At 38.5% G+C, this 23,726-nt stretch overlaps 1 protein-coding gene across 1 annotated transcript in view; it reads right to left on the minus strand.

Annotated features, from left to right (window-relative positions):
- Window positions 1–748: 748 nt before the first annotated feature.
- Window positions 749–23,726, minus strand: part of b3glcta (beta 3-glucosyltransferase a) — a 56,045-nt gene continuing 33,067 nt past the window's right edge. Inside the window, 11 exon segments of the mRNA XM_070906133.1 lie at window positions 749–1,501; window positions 2,920–3,064; window positions 3,931–4,050; window positions 4,513–4,612; window positions 11,354–11,467; window positions 15,067–15,136; window positions 17,888–18,019; window positions 19,064–19,127; window positions 19,253–19,389; window positions 21,604–21,715; window positions 22,405–22,481. Of these exon segments, the coding sequence (XP_070762234.1) occupies window positions 1,334–1,501; window positions 2,920–3,064; window positions 3,931–4,050; window positions 4,513–4,612; window positions 11,354–11,467; window positions 15,067–15,136; window positions 17,888–18,019; window positions 19,064–19,127; window positions 19,253–19,389; window positions 21,604–21,715; window positions 22,405–22,481 (1,239 nt within the window). The 3' untranslated portion in view covers window positions 749–1,333.

The following is a 23,726-nucleotide window of genomic DNA, read 5'->3' on the forward strand; positions in this document are numbered from 1 at the left end:
GTCTTTTCATGAACTCGAGCCGGCCTAGTGTGCTATTAGGACAGTGTAAATTTAGCACCACTAAATACTGACAGAATATATGAGTATATGAGCATCTTCTGTATTACAGTGTGCATTTCACAGACTGACAGTAATGAGGTTTGCCACATTAACATTTCAAAATTTCATTAGTTCAGTGTAATTAATATCAAGCCTTTTTATAATCCTCAGGTTTTCTAAAGCTTTTGTGACCATTATGAGGCGGCAATCGCTTCCAGTGTTTCTGAGAATGAAGCATTACAGCTGCAAATTAATTTTTTAAAGATGGCAAACAGCCAGGAGAAAAGTTTAATTCTTCCACCGAGGCTCAAGGTCTTTGAAAGACCTTTAAAAAATGGTCAGCAAATCATTGAGTCAGCCAATTAATTATCTAAGACAGTTAATTTTGTAAGAAGAAAAGTGGAAATTAAAAATTGGTATTGATGTTGATTAAACCCTTTTCCACCTCATACCTCAGGATATCGGCTAATGTTTTACAAGAAGGTATGTCAATGAAATTATGCTCATTCTTTGTTCCTGTGACTGAGGTCAAAGTGAGCCTTGAGAAACATATGGTTTTGTAATGAGGGTGTTGAGGTCACTTTAAAGGAAAGGTAAAGACGTTTATCTGCCTGAGCGGCAGTTGGACCCTTTTAAAGACTACATGTTGGGTGCACTTTGGGAGTAATTACAAACCTTCAGCGTGCTTCAGAGAGCTTTAATGCTGCCATTTAGCTGCAACAAACAGTCCGTATTCATACTGTAGTTTTAGCTTCAATTAACCTTTAACAACCTCATAATTTATACATTACTGGTTTAAACTGAATCCCATTAATAGGCCCAGATGGAATAGAAAAGCAAAACATTCTCAAATATTTATACTTTTATGTCAAAATAGAGCACATTGTACAGCATTAGTAATACTTTGAGAGATACAGTATCTCCCAGAGAGGAAGATTCTCCTCTGTAAGGTTTGGATTATTCATATGATATAAATATACACACACAGTACATCCAGATTTCCAACAGTAACCTCAACATGCAACTCAGTCATGAAAACACTCACATATTAAGTCATGGACACACGCTCGCATGGTCCCTCTTAATAAAAGTTCAACATCAACAATACAAAAACATTTACATCTGTGAAGGACAATACTTCTGTTCCATGACTTCGTAATACACACACACACACACACACACACACACACACACACACACACACACACACACACACACACACACACACACACACACACACACACACACACACACACACACACATTCATACAGGCTAGTTGTGTGCTTAAAATTATTATAATTCCGTTTTAGCACTCTTATTAAGTCCATCTGATGCTTTTGCCCCCAAGTCATCCTTGAGCCATTTGTTGAAAACAGCAACCGGGTCGATGTTCCAGTGTTTATGGAAGGAGATGGGCACCTGGTGAGCTAAAAAGTCCCTGGCATAGTCCTCTGGGCGTGCCTGAAAGGTAAGATTAAGTACAGTAATTTATATTTGGGAGCAGTCACAAGAGAATGCGTGCAAGTTCTGCAGAGAGCAAGAGTGAAGGCGTGAAAGTGTACGTTTATGTTGAAACAGATACTGCATACTGAAAACTGAGCCACTGAAACTGTCATCTTATTGTCTGATTCTTTGACAGAGAGACCTATGATTTGGCTTAATTCATCAATATATTAGCATCCTGTACACTCATGGTGTTCACTTCATTCAGGGCCGTGTGAGCGTGTATGGACTGTGGTTGATTGTTACTTGGCTCACTCTCCTGTTGTTTTGATTTGTTCAGGTTGGACATATTACAACTTTTTCACAGAAGGCATTTTGACAAGTCAGAGTAGGAAATAGCTCAGATATAAATCATAAAATGTATGATGGCTGAATTCTATTTAGATGCTTCGGTTTGGTGGCACACTGTCATTGTTAATGTTATTAGTAACACCTGTGCTTTTCCTACAATGACGAGTCAAAATGTCTGCTACTGTTGTTGGTACATGGAGTTTGGTGACCTCACATAATTCCCAGCATAGCTCCACCCACCTTCAGCCCACATGTAATGCCACATTCATGTCAGACTATAATTACCAGTTTCTGATTTGTAAATGCCATTCACATCAACATCCAAGTTATAATTACAACCGCGAAACTCCGATGTTCCATCATTCAAGGTAATTAAACCCATATTTAATTGATTTAATGCTATAATGTCACTGCACAGTATTTTTAACCTTCACAAAACCAATGCTGCAACCAATCCTGAGTTGTCCAATGATGTGAACAGTAGCAAGTTACACCCCGAGGAATCTTTCCCATCTTTACCGTACATCCCATATGATGTGAATATGACATGATGGTGCATTTACATCATGTCAGCAGAATGGGAAGAACGGGAAAACCTCAAGTAACTGGCAGCTTTGCAGACATCTTTTCTTTTGTAGGTCTTTTTGCCAAATGGGAGATATAGTGGCTGTCAGAAATTCCAGATATCTCTGACTCAGAATTACAGTGACTGATGTGAACAGTTTTTCCCACTCAGATGCTTATGATTACAGAATCTAAGATATGGCTTAAACACAGCACACCTGTGTGGGTGCGCAGGGCCTCTAATTAGCAGATATCGACCAGTTGTGTTGTCAACTAGATAAAGGTCTCTATTTGTCTCTGGATGATGAGTCTGTAAAATCTATGATGAAATCAACATATCTCTCACTGCAAAATTTCCCCATTTAACTGAACAGGTGCTGACGGGATTTCAAATGATGATTTTATCTAATTCTTTAAATTGCTGGTATTTTACTGCCTTTAAAAATCCATATCGGTCTCACCATAGGTACAAATACATAGAGAGAGACACAAAGAATGTATTATAGGAGTGTGAATACAACCTGGTGGAAGAGTGGACTGTGTGTGACAGGAAGTCCGAGAGCATTGAGGCACATTCCCAGCACCATGTCATCCGGCGCGTCATTACTGTAGCATTTGCAGCCGCTGTCAAGAAGTCGGACCACAGCATCCCTGCTGAACACCATACTGCAGCAACACAGAGATGAACGTCAACAGAATAAATACATAACACAGCCAATTTAGCTGCACTGAATTTAAGAAGCAAATGACCAGAGAATAATGTGTGCTTTCATCTTAAGGTTTATTGTGCTTTTTTCATTCATTCGTGAGAGGGCGACAGAGTAGAGAGTGAAAATGCAAATCAAGTTGGGGGGGGGGTTTGTGAATCGGCTCTGCACAACAATGATGTGACATCTCTTTGAAAAGAGAAGCAATTACACATGAAAAAACAAATCTTAGGCTGCCAAAAAAAATCGCTCATTGCCACTCAAAACAGTTTTTGGGAGATATCACTTTTGAGAAAACTGGCAGTTGCAGTGCTGTAAAGTGTCACAGCAACTGAAGTGTCCCTAAACAGAGTTTCTCACACAGCTCACTAACAGCTCAAGATTTATCTATGGCACAGCTTTCCTCCAGCACTGACAGCTAACATGACTTGCATGGATTGCCCACTTTTGCTTGCATGTAATAAGAGCGCTTTAAAATACATATGGAATTGCAAGACTTTTTGTGCTATTGGTTTTCTTACAAGAACCAACAGTTTGTATTATGTAGCGTGAGTATTACGCAGACTCCCTGTCTTGTCTTATGATGACCGTCTATTTACTGTATTTCGTGGTGATTTATTCCCTTTTTTTTTACTGAGTATCTTTACTGTAATGCAGCCTGCAAAACAAAATCCCCCTTAAGGGAGCAAGACACTTTTAAACTGAATTGCAACGGTTTATCTGTAAATTACAGATTACAGGTTTTCCATTACAGATTTTATAGTCCCTCTGCTGCTTCTGTATCTTTCATCATTATTCCCCGAGCATCTGAGCTGTGAAACTCACCCTCCACCTCCTGTGATGTAGCTGTAGCCGCCTTGGCTCAGGCCGTAGCCGTACCTCTCCCCTAGACACACTGGTTCAGAGGGGTTGTAACAGCTCAGCAAGACTTGCAGTCTGGGGAGGCTGCAGACAGCACAGATCAAACTCATCACATACTCATCATCAGCATCATAGACACATGCCTGAGCATACACACATATGAAACTGTCCATTTAGAGGCTGAAATAGCTGCTCTCCCTCAGGCACTATTACACATCCAGAGGCTTCCACATGAAGGGGCAACCTGACAGATATAAAGTGAAACCAGCTGGACTTCAATTTATGTACTGAGCTTTTTTAGATGTTCGACAGGATGGTAATATCTCTGGAACTCATTTTCCCAAAATTACTTTATTCCAAGCGTTTCTCTCTTTCACTGTGCCTTTTCATGGCTGTGAGACAGAATCTAATAGAAAATGTATGAATAAATGTCAAAGTTTGAGAAAATAAAAGCATACCAGTTAAAGAATAAGACACTGAGTTTTAGTTGAGAAAAGGGGGAGAAACACCATGTTGAAAAACAATTTACAGAGCGTGAAAATATACCTGATGAGTGTGTCATCGTCCACAACGAGGAGCCACTTGGTGTTTGGGACAGAGCTGCTTAGAAATCTTTGAAGGATTGCAAATGTTTTCCCACAGTGGCCTGCAAATAGAGACATGCTATCAATAGACTGGCCTGTACGACTTAATCACATATTGACCATGTGCTGTATTCTGGTTTACAATGATAAATGACCCTGTTACAGGAAGAAAAAACACACTTGGCATAAACAGGTATTTACATACACACACGCCTGCATTCACAAAAAAAGCATTCACAGGACAACAGCACTGAAAAAAGTATAGTGATAAATGATGCTAATGCTAAAGGATTTGAAAGGTGGCAGGCTAGCCAACGGTCACAATTAGTAACCACAAAAAACAGTAACATTTTACTTTGCAGAGGACATTACTGTAAGGCAATAACTTGCCACGGCTCCATTGAGTACAATGAGTGAATGAATTTCTCAGCATGAATGGCTCCTGTGGGAGTCCAGCCAGGGCAATGTTCATAGTTTGCTCTAACTGATAAGATAAAGAATCATTTGATGTGGCCAATAGAGTGTTATTTAAACAATATGAAAACTATTGCAACAAAGAATTTATTAATTCTCTTCAATTCTCTTGACAGGAGCCTTTGAGGAGGCAATAAAAATAAGTGGGACTGTTGTGCCCAAACCTAACAGGAGCGTAGTACATCTGCAACTTTCATTTCTATTTCAGCATTAACTTGACAGTTATATGCACCATAAGTTGCACAGTGTGAACATCAGTGATCAAACAAATGACCTTACATTTAAAGGGGCAAAAAAGAAATTTTTTTCTACCTTTTTAAGATTTGTATTGCGCAACATTAAAGAAAATATTTTCAATGCCGGGATGTGTCCTCCAGAGCTTTATGAGCGGGAAGAAAGCTGTTGTCTATATTCTGACATCCCAAACAAATAATAAGGTATGTTTGGCATGACGGGCCAGGAAGATCAAACTTTTACTCCGGCATGTTTGACATGACTGCCAGATGGAACAAAATGTTCTGCCAACCCCTGAAAACAAAAAACAATGATGTGGTAGTACAGAACAAATACAAGGAACCCAAAGAAATATACCCATCAGAATCCAAATATCTGCACACCATCAGGGCTGAGAGCTGAGACATGGAAATCCCTGGTGGCAAGCATCACAAAGAATACTGAGGCCCTACTGTTTTATTTATAAAGGCACCCAGTGTGTTTTTTCCTTGTATCTGAATATAGAATAAATAAGGACACCTTGAACTGCGGACAAGAATAAAATAAAAAAGGCACTTTTAGAGGCAGGTATCCCGACAAGTCTAGTTATCTTATTTCTAGTTGGAGGAAGTTAGCGAGTGACGTTCAGGGGCCTGGAAAGATATGGTAGTTTCCACGTCCATGGCTCATGCAGTATCGACACAAACAAAAATAAAAAAGTACAAATTTACTCAAACATAATGCTACAGTTCCTTTTTGGCCTCAGAAGAGTCTTCTGTCATCAGCTCTTTATTGTCCGACTCATTGGAGGAAAGTACAATACACTTGACCACTTGAATAGTTTGACTATTTACTTGATAAAGTTCCTATGCCATTTTCACATTTCAAGGTCTTGCATCACCCTTCCCCTCACTCTGAAACTTTTAACCTCAGACTGTTGAGTTTATTTTTCCAGGCTGTAAGCCTTGTGTGTTTTCACCAGAGAGAAATTTCTTTGTGGCTATAGATGGTGGCATGTTAACCCAGACAAGTTCTTTAAATGGGGTCAACGCTTGTTTCTAGAGGCAAAGAAGTGAATTTATTCTCTGTTTAAATAGCCTTTAGGGTCAGTTTTCTTGGTGTGTCTGATGCAATTTCTAGATCGATTTATCTATCTATCTATCTATCCCTATTTTTCTTTTTACAAACTTCACTACAAAAGTCATCATGGTTGCTTTATTAGTATATTTACTGCTTAAATTGATCAGATAACTTGACATTCTGAATCTTCTCACACACATAAATACTGTATTTTACATACATTAGTGATAAAGTTTTAAGACTTGGCATCCAAAGCATAGGCAAGTCAAAGGAATCAAGGAAGTCAGAGGAAGGTGAAAAAATAAAGAATAATGAAGATGACTACAGATTCCTGACACATTGATGCCTGTTGACTGCCGATGAACTCGCCTGTTCTCTGCATCATTAGCATTTCCAAGAAGCATTTCCTTCTTGGAAAAGGAACAGAAAGAGGTGAACAAAAAAAAAAAGAGATTTTGCATCTCCTGACTTTAACTTTATTCTAGTCCGATAACTGATTCAGTATCGGGTATTTGAGGAATAGATAAACTGCATATTTTTCATTTGACCTCAATCATATATCATTTCAGTGCAGGCTTATCTGATTAACGCAGTGGCCAGTGGCTTTATTGTCTGTCCCTTTGTGACTCCAGTGCATATTTCTGTTTAAAGATACAGTATTATACTAATTTTATCAAGGTGTTTAATGAAGTCACATTTAAAATCTCCCTTTTTCTAGACAAACTCAAACCCCTGTAAAAAACAAAACAAAAAAAAAACAATCTACTGTATGTATTACAGGACGTAAATGACATTACGAGTGCTCCGTTTGATTGACAGTTTTGCATAGTTACTAAACTGAGAGTAGCTTCAGTATCTGGCCGCTTACCAAACCAGACAAAATCTGCCCCTATTTTAATGATGGACTGTGGACTGCTGCCAAAGTTCCAACACCTGATTGTTGTCTCCCGAAAGTAAAAATACTGGCATGGAGTGGAAGGCAAAATTAAAGAGGAGGAGACACTTTCTCCTGGATAATCTATGAGAAAGACTTATCCAACACTGTCTCAACCAACAGAATTTATTGGTTGAGAGGAGCGCAGCCTTGGCTTTTTCTGGAGTAAGACATCAGACTCTTGAGTAAGTTACACTGACTCTCGGTACACTGGGTTAGGGAACGTGTCCAGTTATGCAAATGAGCAGGTTTGAGACGCCAGACAACTTCCCCTTGAATTTTGTTTGTCACGGCATAACCAGCTGCCAGCCTGTCAGCTTGGCAGTATGCAAACTGTGAATGGGAGCACACATCATCTCTTGCCCTGAACGCAGTCTCTGTCGTATGGGGGGAGAATATCATGACAAACATCATTCAAAAATCTGGAATAATATGTTGCTCTGCTTAGTGGAAATGACGACCATTTAACAAACCTTTAGGTCAGACTACACATTTTCTTTTTACCTACCTACTAGAGCTGCAGCAAACAAAAATGCCAAACATTGAGGATTTGATGCTTTTGCTAGCAATAAATCAGAGTAAACAATATCTTTGGGTTTTGGATTGTTGGTCGTCTCCTTGGGCTGTGGGATTTTTCATTACTTTCTGACATTTCATAAACCAAACGATTGATCGGTTAATTGAGAAAATACTCAGCAGACTTATCAATAATGAAAATAATTGTTGGATGCAGCCCAATTACCAACCTTATATAATTACCTGTTATCTAATGCAATCTACTTGAACAGCTCTGCAGTAAACCTTGTGAAGGTTATAATGCGTCTTTTTTGACTCTGTCACAGTTGCATGTATGGCCATTTTTTAGGCTTCAGATAGTGTTGATGTACTGGATTCTCAATCAATGAGAAAAATAGGTAAACAAAAACGCAGCCAGAGTTTAATTCCTTATTTAAACCAAGCGGCTCTATTAAGTGTAAATTCAACAAGGCTTTTAAAACGATCCCTGCACAGTATGAATGTTTCCACTTACAATCAACCCTAAGAAGTCATTCACTGTATGATACAATCAGGCAGTGACATGTTTAATCATTTCTCAGGGATTTTAATGTTCCTAAAATCAATGCATTTTTAGCTTTTTTTCCCTTCTTTTTTTTTTAGTAAAGCAGGCTGTCACATGTGGCCTGGTTCCAAACAATTACATATTAGCAATGCATTATAAGCAGAGTGGCACTGTGGTGGCACTGTGGTAGCCCAGGTGATTGTACTGTCACCTTCCTTTTTACTCTCATATATCAGACCTCCAACTTTACACTAGGGATGCCTTCTCGAGAAGATCTGCAGTTGTGACTCTGTTTTAATGATCTGCACCAGTAAGGTCAGGATATACTGGTTGTTGTAATGATGTAAACTACACACATTTGCATTTTCTGGTGACACTTTTACCAACACGGAAAGAAAATGACAAGCTGCAGGCTAGATGAAAAACCGATGTATTTTCTAGCTCTTCAAAGTCCAACAATATCTAGTAGCAGTGTGAAACTCACATCACTGCTGATTCCTACTGCTGTCATGTGGTTAGCTGACAGGGATAACATTATTCTGCATGGGACATCAAGGTTTGTTTCCTATTGCGAGTGATGTAAAGGTTTGAAATCTGATTTGAGTAGCTGGGGTGAATCTGATCAAACTTTCTTCAATAAGATTTGCAAAAATGTTTCCATGTGGATATTTCCCGCAAACATTTGATTAAAAAAATCCAATGCGATTTTTCCAATGGTTGGTGTAAGAAGAACTATCTGTAGTTCGGTGCCAGGAAGGAAAATAAGCTGGTAGTGGATTTGTTACAGAGCGAGAAGCCGCTGAGACTTGTCACTATCCACAAGAAGGGGGTGGAGATGAGGCGGCCCTCAAGTACGGGGGTTGCATATCAAGAACAAACTGGACTGATAACAGAGTAACTTTACAAGAAAAGGTTGACTTATAATCTTTTATTCTTGCTCAGCTCTGCAACAGACTAGTCTACATGTTCAAGCAAGTAGCCGGTGGCAGTTTGCATCCTTCACTGCCTCAATGCAAAGATGGTGCAAAAGACGTCCTTGTTAAAGAACTGAGCTGCAGCTGAAGGGAGGCTGGAGACTAAACCAGACTCTTTCGAACAACAACCCTCAAACCTCCCACAGTGGACCAATGCATCATCCCATTAAGGTGCAACATGAGAGGTCTTAGGTGACGTTTTGTGCCAACAGCCATCAGACTGTAAAATAATTCGCACCCAAATGGCCTCTGCCTGAGGCAACCAGGAGGGCACTGAAGCAGAGAGCTACTTCTGTCTTTACAAACTACCCTGGATTGCTTTTAGCAGTCTTACGCTCTATGTGCATGTTCTTGTACTTGTTTCTGATTATCATACATTATACATCTCCCTCAGGAGAAGCTGGAGGATGTTGTTAGGTTAAAGCTTTTCCAGAGGGATCAGCAGGCTCTCAGGCCAGCTGAGGGATGTGTTTTCCTTCCAGAGAACCCTGGTCTGTCCCAGGGTCTCGTCCCAGTCAAGCCATGCCCGGTGCACCTACAGAGGGAGCCACCTTTGGGCTTCGTCACCAGGTGCAGTCTCTTAATGCAGAGGAACAGTGGTCGTTAACCACTGAACTCTTGATTTTCTCCTTGATTTCACCTTACTTTTGTACAAAAGGTTTTACATGTTTCATTTTCAAAGTTTCATTTACATGAAGTCAAAACATTGACGATGCCTCGCGCATACATTTTAAACATATTTCCTCAAACTCAAATTCTGACATATTCGATAACATTTGGGAGCTCGTCAAGATTTTAAAATGAAGTTCTGTGGATTTTAAGGAATAGTTTGACATTTTGTGAAATATGCTTATTGGCTTTCTTGAAAAAAGTTAAATGACAAGATAAATGCCACTCTCACATCTGTCCGTTAAATATAAAGATCACCCAGGAGCTGATTAGCCTAACTTTGCATAGAGACTGGAAAGAGGGGGAAACAGCTGGACTGACTGGGCTGACAAAATCCCTTATTAGTTATATCTTTATTTGATTAATCTTTGCAAAAACTGAAGTCTAAAAATGACATGTTGTAATTTTATGTGGGGGTTATTTGCCTGTCAATTTCTTCCTGGAGGCTCGCTGGTTGCCTGGAAACCACACTGTGACAAAGAAGAAATCGTCCGGCACATTACCCCCACACAAAAAACAGTGAGCTTTAGAGGTCTTAGGCAGATTTTGTCACCTTTGGACAGGCCATGCCAGCTGCTCGTTTCCATCCATTATGCTAAGCTAAGCTAACCGACTGCCTGCTACATATCTAATGTACAGATATAAGAGTGGTATTGATCTAACTCTCGCCAAGAAAGCCTAGAAGCGTGTTTCCAAAATGACAAACTATTCCTTTAAACAACACTGTGAGAGTTTGTAAAGATGGACCAGACAGCAAGTCTGGCAAAGTTCAATGGGTTAAAGTGTACCGTGGATTAAAAATAAACTACAACAAGTGATGAAATAAACGTCAGATTATGACCAGCTCTTAAACAAACAATATCTCGAGCAAACATTTCAGTTATTAAACACCGACTATCTTACAGTCTGTGGAAATCAGCAGGGGACGCTGGCCAAGTTTCTGGTGAGTAAATGTGCAGTTTATAGCTCTCAGTCAGAGAGAAGCTCCTCAAATTCAAGAGCAAACAGAAGACACAGATCCATTTATCACCTCTGAATTATTCTGAGAAAGAATATAAAAGCATGTAATAGTTTAAAAAAACACAACAAAATCCCAACATAATTGACTAAAATCTCCTATTTACACAGGTGGTTGAAGAACAAATATCTAGTGTGTAAACACACCTTCACAGAGCTACTCCTACTCACTTTAGATCCAATTCTCCTGCAACATTAGGTTTGAATTACGCCCACCATCTTCACCTTCACAAGGTGTTAGTCTGTAGACATTTCAACTTCAGTTTGCCATTTCATTTTTCATATACCTCGGTATATGCAGCTGACCCTGCACCATTACCCAAAGCCAGTCACTGTGTCTGTTGGTACAACTGAGGCTGAAGGCTGCAAAAGGAGCACTTACCTCTTTCAGTATTTGGTACTCCTATATCAATGGTCGGTATTGACGGATCAGCATGGTCACTGTAGTACACTAACAATAAGGCATCCTTTTCCCACGTCTTCTTTATCACTGGAACTAGAGCAAAGGGGAGGAAGATCAATAGTTTCACAACAAGCAGACCTCTGGTTCTGTGCAATGTCGACTCTTTTCATGAGCAAATGATTATTTCCAATTTATTAATACATGGTTTCTATGATGTCTTGTTGGTAAAATATTTTATGAAAGACCATTGAAGACGTTTCTAAAGAAAAAAATAAATAGTGGAGACAATAGGGAAACAGATTGAAAATAAAAGAGGAGAATAAGATAAAATGTTTAATCCTCCCACTTTGTTGAATGTTCAAGGTAGCTTAAAAATAATAAGCAGAACATATCAGAAGTAGGTATTAAGTGCTGTTGCTATATACTGTGTGACAAACAGTATGAAGTGTACAAACCTTTTGCCATTTGATGAAATGGTTATGCCAAATAAATATTACAAAATGTTTACATACATTTACAAACAAAAAGCACTCAATTCAGTTTCAGCAGTTAAGTTTCAGAACTATGAATCTTGGGATCTCCGTCAGAGTCTGTCAGAAAAAATGCTGTAACTTCTAGTTTTTGTCAGCTTCTGCTTGATGCACTATAACAGGGGTATTCAACTAAAGTTCGAAGAGGTCCAGTTAGAGAAAATGTCCTCAAGCAAAGGTCCGGAACATCATAATGTCTAACTTGCGTTGTGATTTAGTGTGATATATATTGAAGTAGCCTAGTAGTTGTATCAATGTCTGCATGTGATCAACAACTGACTGTCAAATCAAATAAAGAAAGTACAATTCAAAAACATTCTGACAATATTTATTGTCACTTAACATTGAACTATACAGATATATAATACTGTAGATATGTATAATGTTCTTCTCTCATTAAGTAAAAGAAGGGCTGCATTTAAAAATAAAATAGAAAAAATAAATAAAATAGCTTTAGAAAAATTGTTATTGTTAAAATAAAGTGCTTAATTTTAGAAAAACAAAATAAAGTGTAGCAGCAGCTTGAGTTTCCCTTTTTCTTTGTTAACTGTTTCACATCTTGACTTAACAGTCTCAACCAATTTCACAATAAATAATGTGTCTTCTCTCCCTGTGTCGTTCACTCGTATTATCATCTGTCACTCGCCTCTCACCTCTCTCGTCTGTCTGTATTCAGAGTCGCAATGTTTATCGCCTGGAATGCACAGATTTGATTGGCTGTGTAGCGTCACGTGGGCTGGCGTAACTCGTATGCAATTGGTCTGTGAGTTTCCTGATCTGCTAAACCAGCGCCGTACAGACTAGAAAAGCTGCGCCGGTTAAAATAGGAGCACCCAGTCAAAATTTAAAATCCCTTAATAATTTATTGATTATAGGTCCGGGTCCGTATAGGACGGCGTCTGGGTCCGGACTCGGACCGCGGCCCACCCGTTAGTGACCCATGCACTATAACATACTGAGACCTGCAGCCTTCTGACATTTTAACCTTTGTCGAAAAACAGCAGAGAAGTAGTGTTTTTTAGCAGATTACTGCATCTGTATGTACTTTGTCCTTCTATTTATACACAGTGTCTTTCAGCTGATCTACTAGTGCATACAGCACATCATCTGTCACTGACCTTATTCCTGATATCAGAGTTTTAGGTTTTCCAATAGACTTGATTGGGATCTGAATGATGAGATCTAGAGGTTTTGTGATGAGTTTCTGGGTTGTCGAGGCGAGTGTGTATGAGGGCTGAGAAACACAGAATACCCAGAGATCTGCAGCAGCAGCAGCAGCAGCAGTAGCAGCTCAGGGCTCTGTTCAACTCTCATAAATCAACAAAAGTGAATCAGAGTGGCATATTTAATACTGAAGGATGAATCAAAAAAACAAAAAGCTGAGTTGACTGGTCTTCACTGCCTTTAAGGGCTCTTAGAAACTGACATCAGAACTGCTGAAGATCAGTGAGTACAATTAAGCTCAAAATATCAAATTACTATTTCCCATCACCACATTCAAATTATATAAACAAAAACATCCTAAATGCATCATGCAGGTCAGATGTTGATTTCCTGTCGTCCTGTAGTAGATAATCAGTTTACAATCTATTGATTACCTACAACAGGACGGCAGGAAATCAACATCTGACCTGCATGATGCATTTAGGATGTTTTTGTTTGAGCAGTTTGAACAGACACTAACACAGACAAGCAACCGACACATCTTAGAACAAAACACAACCTACACATGAAACTTTGTGAAAGACAGCTGCAGCTTCAGTGTGTGTAAAATGGGATTTCATTAACCAAACACCATGAAAACATATAAGCCAAATCAGACTACTGGTAAACAAACACTACGTTACTGGATGACACAAGATACTCAAGATGTATTACAGTTTTTACACATTTGTAAAAACGCCTTACTAAAGGAAATGGAAAGAGAAGAGATGGGTTCAAGTATTTTAGTAAAATTGTACCATTTGTATAATGAGTACATAGCTACTGTAATACTATACTTGTTTGTCTTTTTCTTCTTTTTTGTTTTGTGAATATAATAGAATAAAATCTAACAAACCAAGGAATAATTGTCATTATTGTGTTTGAAATGTTAAAAATCTACTTCAACTTAATTTATTTTCCATGAGGAACTTAATTTGTGCAGTGGACACATAAGACAAATACAACAATCATAGCGCAATCATGGCCATGATTACTTAATTATTTTGTGCAGCCGTGATACATAAAACACAAACAAATTAAGATACAAAGATACACAGAGCTAACAATGGATAGCTGTCTTTCCTATTTCTTTTTGTGGTTGTTCTACAACTGTTGCAATATGAACGAACCACAAATAAATATAGTTTTAAAGGTTGAGGCTTTCATACTGTAACAGTAATAAAACTACTCTGAGTTCACTCTATTTTTATATTAACTCTAATTTCAAGATTGGCATTTCCATATCATTGTTTTTGTACTTTATAATCACAACAGATAAAGATTAAACAGCCTCAACACTTAGTGACATCATGAATGAAATGTGAGGCTCTTTCATGTCTATTGCTTACTGATCTTTATATATATATATATATATATATATATATATATATATATATATATATATATATATAAAATCATCTTGTCTACATGGCAAACTGATAATGGTAGCTTGGCAGAGGAAATGGTAATTAAGGTAATTAGTGCAATTAATTTTGAACAACACTCTTTGAATGAAGTGTACAATTTGTCTCTGATCCCTCTGAAACTAATCTGCAATTTGATCTATTGACTGAAGCTGCTCCATTTTTATGAGGTTAAAAGAGAAGCCGATTTACTATAGATGGCTTAATGTCAGAGCGTGCAAATAAATGGCCAAACATCAGTAAGTGATTTCTTAACATCTGCTGGATTGTGGAATGATTGTGCATCAAGGGGGGCCCGCAATTAAGTACTTCAAGGTATTTTTTTAGGCTCAATACTATTAAATCCATTCAAACATGACGTGGAATTATCTAGTGAAAGACTTTATCATGATAATGAGGTAAAGCTCTTATACAGCCACACATGTCAAAGGTAAAACAAATCCATTACAAGAAAACAACAAGACAAAAGCATGTGCCATTTCAAGGGAAATTGTGCCTCTGTGGTGGATTCTGTAAGAGTGGGAGTGTGACTCACCTCTTTCACTGTGAAACTTCCTACACGTTTTCACAGCAACAAATATATCTTCTTTATTTACTGGCTCCCCCTTTGATGAAAATAGGAGACATGAATAAAAGAAATGCTCGCACGAACATACAGCATAAATCACATATAATTAAAACAGAACCTATATTATATGCAGCCAAATGGTTGAAATGGCTTTTTTCGGGCGATATTAAGTGTCAAAGTGATCAGTGGGAGTTGTTATCTTCAAAGAAAAATTAGAAATGGATATTTCTGTTAATGGTCTGTGGTCATTTGGCCCTCTGGTTGTCTTTGGCTCTCCCTCTGAAGTTTAACACATACAGCAGCTGATAACACTGCAGCATATGTAAAAAATTCAGGACTTTAAGCTGAATTAGGTGTACATTTGCTAAAAACCTTGGGTATAAAAAAAGACAAGCAACAAGTGAGACTGGAAAAGATGATGAATTAAATAAAGGAGCTAATAAAACTGAAAATTATAATTATTATTTTCATTATGTTATTCATTTTCAACTTTTTGTTTTTTTTACCACTTTTTATAGCCGCTTTTCAATAGTGAAAATGTTCACCACAATCTCTCAGAACCCAAAGTGACGTCTTCGAATCGCTTTTACATCCAACCAACAGTCCAAAACCAAAAAGTATTCAATTTATGATGACGTAAAAATGTGGAAAAAAGGCTAATTTTCACAGGTGAGAAACTTGAACCAGCAAAAATTTGTCTGTCTTGCTTTATAAATGCCTTGAACAATTAATCATCATTCATTTTGGTCTGTGTCTTTCCTGACCTAAGAGCCCCAAAAACCTCAAGAAGGATCAAAATACATTATTATGGGCTTTACTGCTCACTTTCAGTTTCTTCCTCAGACCTCATAGTGTCTTTTCATCCATTTTACTCATTTTTAACAATGACTCATGTCTGATGCAAATTTGAACAAGCCTCTGTCCTGAAATGTCCGGCATGCGGAGAAGAGCAACGCCACAATGCGTATTGCCTAAAATAGAAAAGGACATGTTTTGCTGCCATGGCCATGTTGAATGTCGTCCTTCACCTCCTTGAATCTGCCTCTCGAGGCTGCCTCTTGATTCTTTGTTGACACTGCAGCCAAGTGCTCCTGTGGCCCCACTTGGCAATTTGTCTTACAACTGTTTTGAACACTGGCCAGTTACGATATGACCCTTCTTGTTTTGTCTGAATGGAAACTTCTCCCTGAACACTTATTAAACCGGTGACCTTCATGTTTCTCCACTGGCTGCTCCAGCCGTTGTCCTGTTTTCTGGTCAAATTAATGCAGTTTTATGAGGATAGTGGTTTACATCGAGAGGGAGGTAAAAACCACATGAATATAAATCTGACAGTTCAGACTGCGACAAACATGCAGCAGACTCTAGGCCACCTATGCACATGCAGTATGTGATTTGAATTACAAATGAAAAGATCAGATTGGATTTTCTTTTCTGTAAAAACTAAGAGGGGAGGGAAGAAAAAAATTGGGACACTTTTAGCTGCAGTTCTGGCATCCCAAATTAAACTCACCTCACCCACTCTCAACAAAACTATAGTCACATACACACCCATGCAACACTATCACTTCTTCCCAACATTATTGATCGTTTTAAGGCGCATGTGGGATCATCAAGTGCTGGCTAAAGGTTGGCTAACCCTTCTGATTGTTTCAGAAACCAAACTTCTTTCAGCTGGAGCAAACATAATACTCACAATACAACAGGTATCATGTGGCAAAACACGCTCATAATTCAACATACCAACATGGTCAGAAACATAATATACTGTAAAGTACTTTGTTACCCAAGCCTGTTTTTTTCCTACACATGAGATCATTTACTGAAGATCAATATTAATTTTGTAATAAAGTCTTCCTTACACAATGAGAGATGGGAGATAATCAATGAGTTATATTCACTAACTGCACTGTATCACGAATTCCTGACTATTAGAGTGCTGTTACTCCTCTTAGTTTCTTAGTTTCATTTAATTAAACAGATTTCCAACACACTTTCTGTTACTACAAAGAAACAACATAGCAAGCTTATTCACAAGCAACAAATACAAATAATATAAGTGTCCTTTACTTTAAATTCGTCACAAAGTATGTGGGATGATTTCTGTTTTTTAAGATGAATACAACAATTATGCATATGTAACAAAATTCTGATGAGCATGTGAGTGAGATGGCTAACAAAAGCGATAAAGAGGATACAGAAGAAGGAGAAATTGAGAGCTGGTTAATCACCAGCTGTGGACATTGTGAATTTGCATGTGAATTTGGATTTCCTTGGTCCACATATGATGAAAGAATAAACCTAACAGCCGAGAATGAGCCAAAAACCTGTTAAAATTACTTCTGAAGTTAGCGTTGGAGACGGATAAACTTGAACACACTTAGATGAAAAGTAAGTCAGAAAAAACTGTCAGATGTAACCCTAGATACTTATAGGACGCAAAAGGATGTTGCTTAGCAACGGAGGAGTATTTCCTTCTTGGCGGATGACTAAATTAAATTTAGCAAAAAAAAAACAATACTTATGTGCTTTTAGGTTAATGCACAATGTTCTACTGAGTGGTGTATTAAGGCAACAACGTTCAAGGTTGTACTGCATCGTGAAATATTGGTGCTGCTTTGAGGCAGCCGTGGGCACAAAGGCTGAAGGCCGAATATTGTAGATTACAGAACTGCCAATAGCTCACAGTGAAGCACCTTCTCTTTTATGTTGTTTAATTTAGTTCCCTTACCATTTCCTTGGAATTCGAGGACAATCAAATTGATCTGCAAACAGAGCAGACACTCACACACAGTGGAGGCTCACTGCTCAGAGCGGTGGCACAGTGGAGGGTCTGAGGAGAGTCCTCCGGCTCAGTGCACAGTTCAGGAACAGCAGTGAGATGTGGACCGTTCCCATTGTCCCAGATATACAAGGCAACCTGTGATAACACAGATGGATCTTTTCAGGTTTACCAGCTCATGACGAGATGCAATCTTTCAGACATTAAAGTTTTATTATAAACTTAACGGAAGATGTGTGGAATGTTTTTTGACTTCCTTCATCGCAAATAAAACTCCAGTAAGCATATTGAATATTAAAGATAACGGAGAGGCAGATATTGAGAGATGGTGAGTGTTACTGTACTTCTTTCTGAAGAATAGCAATATAAAATCTAGGCTTTAGTTGAACTATTCTACAGGGGAAGATCCAGACGTTACAGTAAAAGAACACGTAATGAAAGCAGTACAATCAGTGCTATCGTCAACTTTCTCAAAGAAAGAAAGGAACTACAGAAAGTGTAAACAGTGATGTTTTGCTGACTTCCAGCCTGGAGCTAATGTACTGACAGTGAACTGGATTGACATTGAGTATTCATACAATGTCCGTCAATGTCCGTGATCTTTATTTTTACATGCGTGAGGTTGAATGTGCATGTTTGTGATGTGCATTGTGGTGTTTAAAGGCCCAAATCATCTGCAAACATGCATACAACTTCATATCATTTTAAAAAAACTTAAAATTCCTTAATTCCATTTGAAACCTCAGAAGGAAAAAGAACACATTGCATGCAACTTTTTGTTGTTTTTTTACATATAAAGAATATAAAAACGGTATTGAATCTCTAGGACTGAGCTCATGCCACCTCTAACTGAACCACCTTTTCCAAACTGAGCCTGATAAGTCTGATGCCGTGTTTACTCAGCAAAATCCCTAGATGCCTCCCTGACTGAATTTCAGTGATAAAAATAAGAACCTCGATGCTGCACCATGACAATTCTCCAAAGTAATGAGATTTCACTTCAAGGTTAGATGGATTTCATGCCTCAATCTTTTTGTGCAAATAAATTACAGTAGGTCGGCATTGGCTTGAGCGTGACAAATAAGGCAACTGTTCGAAAATGGCCAAAAACCAGGAGCCTCATCATCGCTTTCCAAACAAAACAGGTCTGAAGGTAACTTTGTGACTAGCATGTTATCTTACCTCATGTTTCAGGTCAATGGTGAAGTCAGATTTAAGTGGCTCATCTCTCACTTTGTTTGCAAGCCTAAAACAATAAATCACTTTCAATTGAAATATGCGATAAATGCAAAATATAACCTCTCAAAAATAGGGAATACTCTAGTGATATGAACTCAGTTTGACACAGACACATTCAGTGCATATACTCACCGAACAACAAGGGGGATGCTTAAGGCCCAAGCAGCAGCAAAGTCTGGATATTTAAAGATGGAGGGATTCTCTGCAAAGGCGTAGTGATGGATGATGGTCGACTCCTCGTCCTGGAGTGGCTTACCAAGAAACCACTCCTGATGAATAAGAAGTACGTGAGAGGATGTCAGCATGAGTGCAGGTTACTTCTCATTAGTTGAGATTTTTTTTACCATTAACATATTACTGTAAACTTTCATAAAAAGACACATTTGAGCATCTGGCCTAATTTGGGAGTTTTCATGCTGCACTTGCCAGAAAAATCTTTGAAATTCTTTCCGGTGGCTAAGTTTGTCACTGGCTGGGAAAATAATGAGATTTCCTGATAGAACAAAGTTCAAAGATACCAGATATTGTTGCCTCATCATAATTCTTGACATATCGGGGGTAAATTTAATCTTATATTTAGAGAAAATCCTCCAACAGTTAAAGTGCATGAAATTTAAAGAAATGGTTCCATTTTGGGAACTACGCTGATTCACTTATTCGAGAGTTAGATGAGAAGACAGATACCACTCTCATGTCTGTAAGGTAAATACAAGGCCAGTTAGCCTAGCTTAGCACCAGCACTACTAAAGCTCATTAATTAACACATTATATCTTGTTTGTTTAATCCGTACAAAAACCAGAGTGTAAAAATAACTATTCACAGTTTTTCGGGGGCTTATGTGTTGGCCTATTTCTTGTCCAAGCACAAGAACTTCCTGTATTCTCTGCTGGTTGCCTGGCAACTGATCAGAGCCAGGAAATAGTCCAACCCCCTGTGAAACGAACGACAAATTGCAGATTAAACAAACTTGATATAACGTGTCAATTAGTGATCCTTAGAGGACTGGTGGGTAGATTTTGTTACCTTTGGACAGAGCCAGGCTAGCTGTTTCCCCCCGTTTCCAGTCTTTGTGCTCAGCTAAGCTAACCGGCCACAGCTTCATATTCAATGCACAGATATGAAAATGGTACTGAGCTTCTATCTACCTTCATAAAGGTTATAAAGTTAAGTTTTTGTTTGAAACCGTTGACTCAACTTTATCATTGTGGAGGCAGTAGTTTGTAGCGCTGTTTAATTGTGTTGCGTAAGAGATGATTTGTCAATGACATTTATATCAATAAGGAAGATCACATTTAGCTAGATGTACCTAATACATTGGCAACTGAGTGTACATATTTGTACTAAGTATTAAAGTATGGTTTGTTTATGTGCTATAGGCCCTTTAAATAGGGCCCTAACAGCTATATCTGCCAGTAAATCAAAATATATCCGTCATACTACGTCTAATTACTGCCACCTCTCTGGTGTCCCTGTGTCTAATTAGTGAAAGCTAATTTTTCTTTAAAGTGGTAACTCATTTCTGTAAAGAGCCTCCACTCTGAAATAAAAACGAATTTTGTCTTCTTTATGACAATACGAGGCTGACCACATTTCGCTTTAACACCTGAGAGAGAAGTCTTTGCTTTAGGGCGTGTTGTAATGAATCAAATTATAAGATGATGTATCCATTGTCTCCTCCTCCTCCTCCTCCTCCTCCTCAGGATAAGGTCGTGGATAGTCACACAATAATGAATTCCATCTCTGACTTGGAATTGAAATCCCATGCAGGGTCTAAATAGTCCAAGATGACAATAAAGAAGGTTTCCATTAATTGTTGTGCAGAGGTAGTCTGACAGACCAAAAGCAAACTTCAGCATTTGCTGATAAAAATAAGCCATTTCTTCCTGTCGGCTTTACATCAAAGAGTAATTAACATCACTTTTGGCACTGTTTCACTTGAAAGCCAGCTCAAACTTGTGTTGTGAGGGCTTGTCAACAAGTGCAAATAGCAACAAAGAAACCCCCATAAACCATAAAAACGTGCCTGTTATTTGGATTCTTTTAAAAATTCATAAACGAACAAATTATAGACGGAGAAAACTATTTTGCTAAGCCTGATTAAGAAAAAATGTTTCATTACAACACCAATGTATGATTTCTGACTGCAGTGTTCCATCCAATATGTATATTCGACATACCCCACCGACCCATATACAAGAAAAATAATTTCATGAGTGGAGAGACAGGCCTTAAATTAGATCTTCAGCAGAGACTGGAGTGACACGTCTGACAGGTTACACTGTGAACTGGCAGAGCTCAGTGCAGCTGCAGAGGAGCTGGAGCCAACCTGATACTATATCTCTTAATTGAAACGATGATCAAGTAAGCTGGAGCTCCAAACAGGAAGCTTTGGTCTGATGAATTTGACAAAGAGAAGGCATGGCAACAGAGAGAGACAGAGACAAAGAGAGGTGGAGGTTTGGAGGGAATATTGTATACTTACTTTATTCTTGTCATATTTTGCAAGGACTTGAACAAGCTTAGTCATCTTCACATTTGTTTCCTCCTCAAGAAATACAATCCAGGATGAGTTTTTCCTGAAGGAGTACGATAAGCTGAGGACAAACACACACAAAAAGTCATCAGAACTACACTTAAATAATAACATTGGAACATTGCCATGCACAGACAAACAAAAATGTTTTTTTCATTTCAGTCCAGGCTGAGGAACTATCTAACTGAGGCTCCTGACCCAGTCAGATCAAGGCAGCCAAAGAGTTTTCCCTAGAGGGCAGACAGACAAAAAAACATCACGAGCACATAGACTCTGTTAAGGGAGGGCGGCTCTATGATGATTTCGGGTGCTTTTGGTTATGTAGGTCCTGAATCTTTATGGTGGGAGAAGAAGAAAGATTCAGGAGTTACTCCCCCCAAAAAATTACTGAACACATATTGGATTTTTGAGAAGGCCCACGCATGTAGACGACTGTAGCTAATGTCATTATCATGCTGTTCAGACCACTGGATAACTGCAGTAATAGGCTTATTGTTATAGTTATAGACACATTAGGAAGGCATTTATCATAATTTGAAGCAATCAATCACAGTTACTGTGTTAGTAATAGCTTCAAAGCAATCTGTAGCCTTAAAATGTGGCAAGCTAAATGTCCTCAAAACCAAAATACAACCTCCAAAAGCTCAGCTGTAGGGAGACACGCTGTTTCTGACATGTTGTCCACATTTTGAACCCTTAAACCCTTTGGTTAATCACATGCTCATTTCAGTTCAGTTCAGGGATACTTACTATGGCAGCAGAGGAAGGATACTCCAATCTCCCTCATTATTTGATAAATTGTGAAGAAGCAAAACCACCGGTGGTGTCTGAAAGAAACACCACACACAAACGACAGATACAGTTATGTTTGTGATGTTTAACTGTACAGCAGCTACACAAAGCTAAAGACAATAACAGGAACTTTTCTACAATGAATGCCAGTTCTGGACCATGCCTGTCTCAGTCTCTTAAAAAGAACCATACCAGTTGTTATGCATGTTTTAGCCCATTTACTACAGATCACATATACTCTGCATTTAAATGAACAGTTAAACGATTCAAGCTAACTATTTTGCAATCAAGGCTTGTGTGTTTTACATATTTTGAATACATTTTTCTACCACTCTACGCAGCGACGCAGTTTTCTATTCATGCATGATATGAAAATCTATTCTCTTCGACTCTTGACTGCTAAACCTGCTTCAGCCATCAATGAACATCAAGTCTGCCTTTACTTTTGTCAATGTTACATTATCAATTTGAAAAATCTGCACTGCCTGACCTCACAGCAATATTGTGTATTGTTGACAAAAATGAGCACAGAGAAGCAAAGTTCTGACAACACTGGTGATATTTTATAATCGTTTAAGTGTCAGCAAATCCCATGAAAAGACCAAAACCAACAATAAATTTATCCTGCAAGCATCGCCAGTGTTGCCAAAGTCTATGTCCCACAGATGTTAAGATGTTTAGAAAGCAAAATGATAAAAGAGCTTATACAGCCCAATATCACCAATCACAAATTTGCCTCATTGTCATTCCCAACGTCTGTGGAGTCGACCATTGGTGGGCTCATATTGTGTAGTCTGGCCTTGGCTTTAGTTAAGTTTTGTGACAATAACAAAACAGAATAATGCCAGTCTTGAGATAAAACTTGTTAACACACTACTATGATCCTTCAAAACCCATATTGCCTTCAGGGTTGCTGCTCTTTCTTGCCCTTACACTAAGAAATAAACTGTTTGAAAGACAGGAAACAAGTGCAGGATATTTCAGGACATGGACACAGCACACAATCACTTCCAAATAAAATAAATCTGTTTCAGCAAAATGTTCTGCAGTGAGGACGGAGAGTAGAAGGTGAGCATTGTCTGGGAGAGCCGATGTTTCACACTGCGAGAAAAACAAAGCAGCAGAGCGTAAGACCCTGTGGTTCATTACTGCATGGTCCACTCATCATGCAGGAAGTCAGGAGGAACAGTCTCCTCTGAGCCATTCTGTCAAACGGCAGCCTGTTTGATTTAGGCGATGAGTCGGACAATGTTTACACTTATTAAACCCTATTAGTCATT

The sequence above is a fragment of the Enoplosus armatus genome, chromosome 5, assembly GCF_043641665.1.
Source record: "Enoplosus armatus isolate fEnoArm2 chromosome 5, fEnoArm2.hap1, whole genome shotgun sequence".
NCBI lineage: Eukaryota > Metazoa > Chordata > Actinopteri > Centrarchiformes > Enoplosidae > Enoplosus > Enoplosus armatus.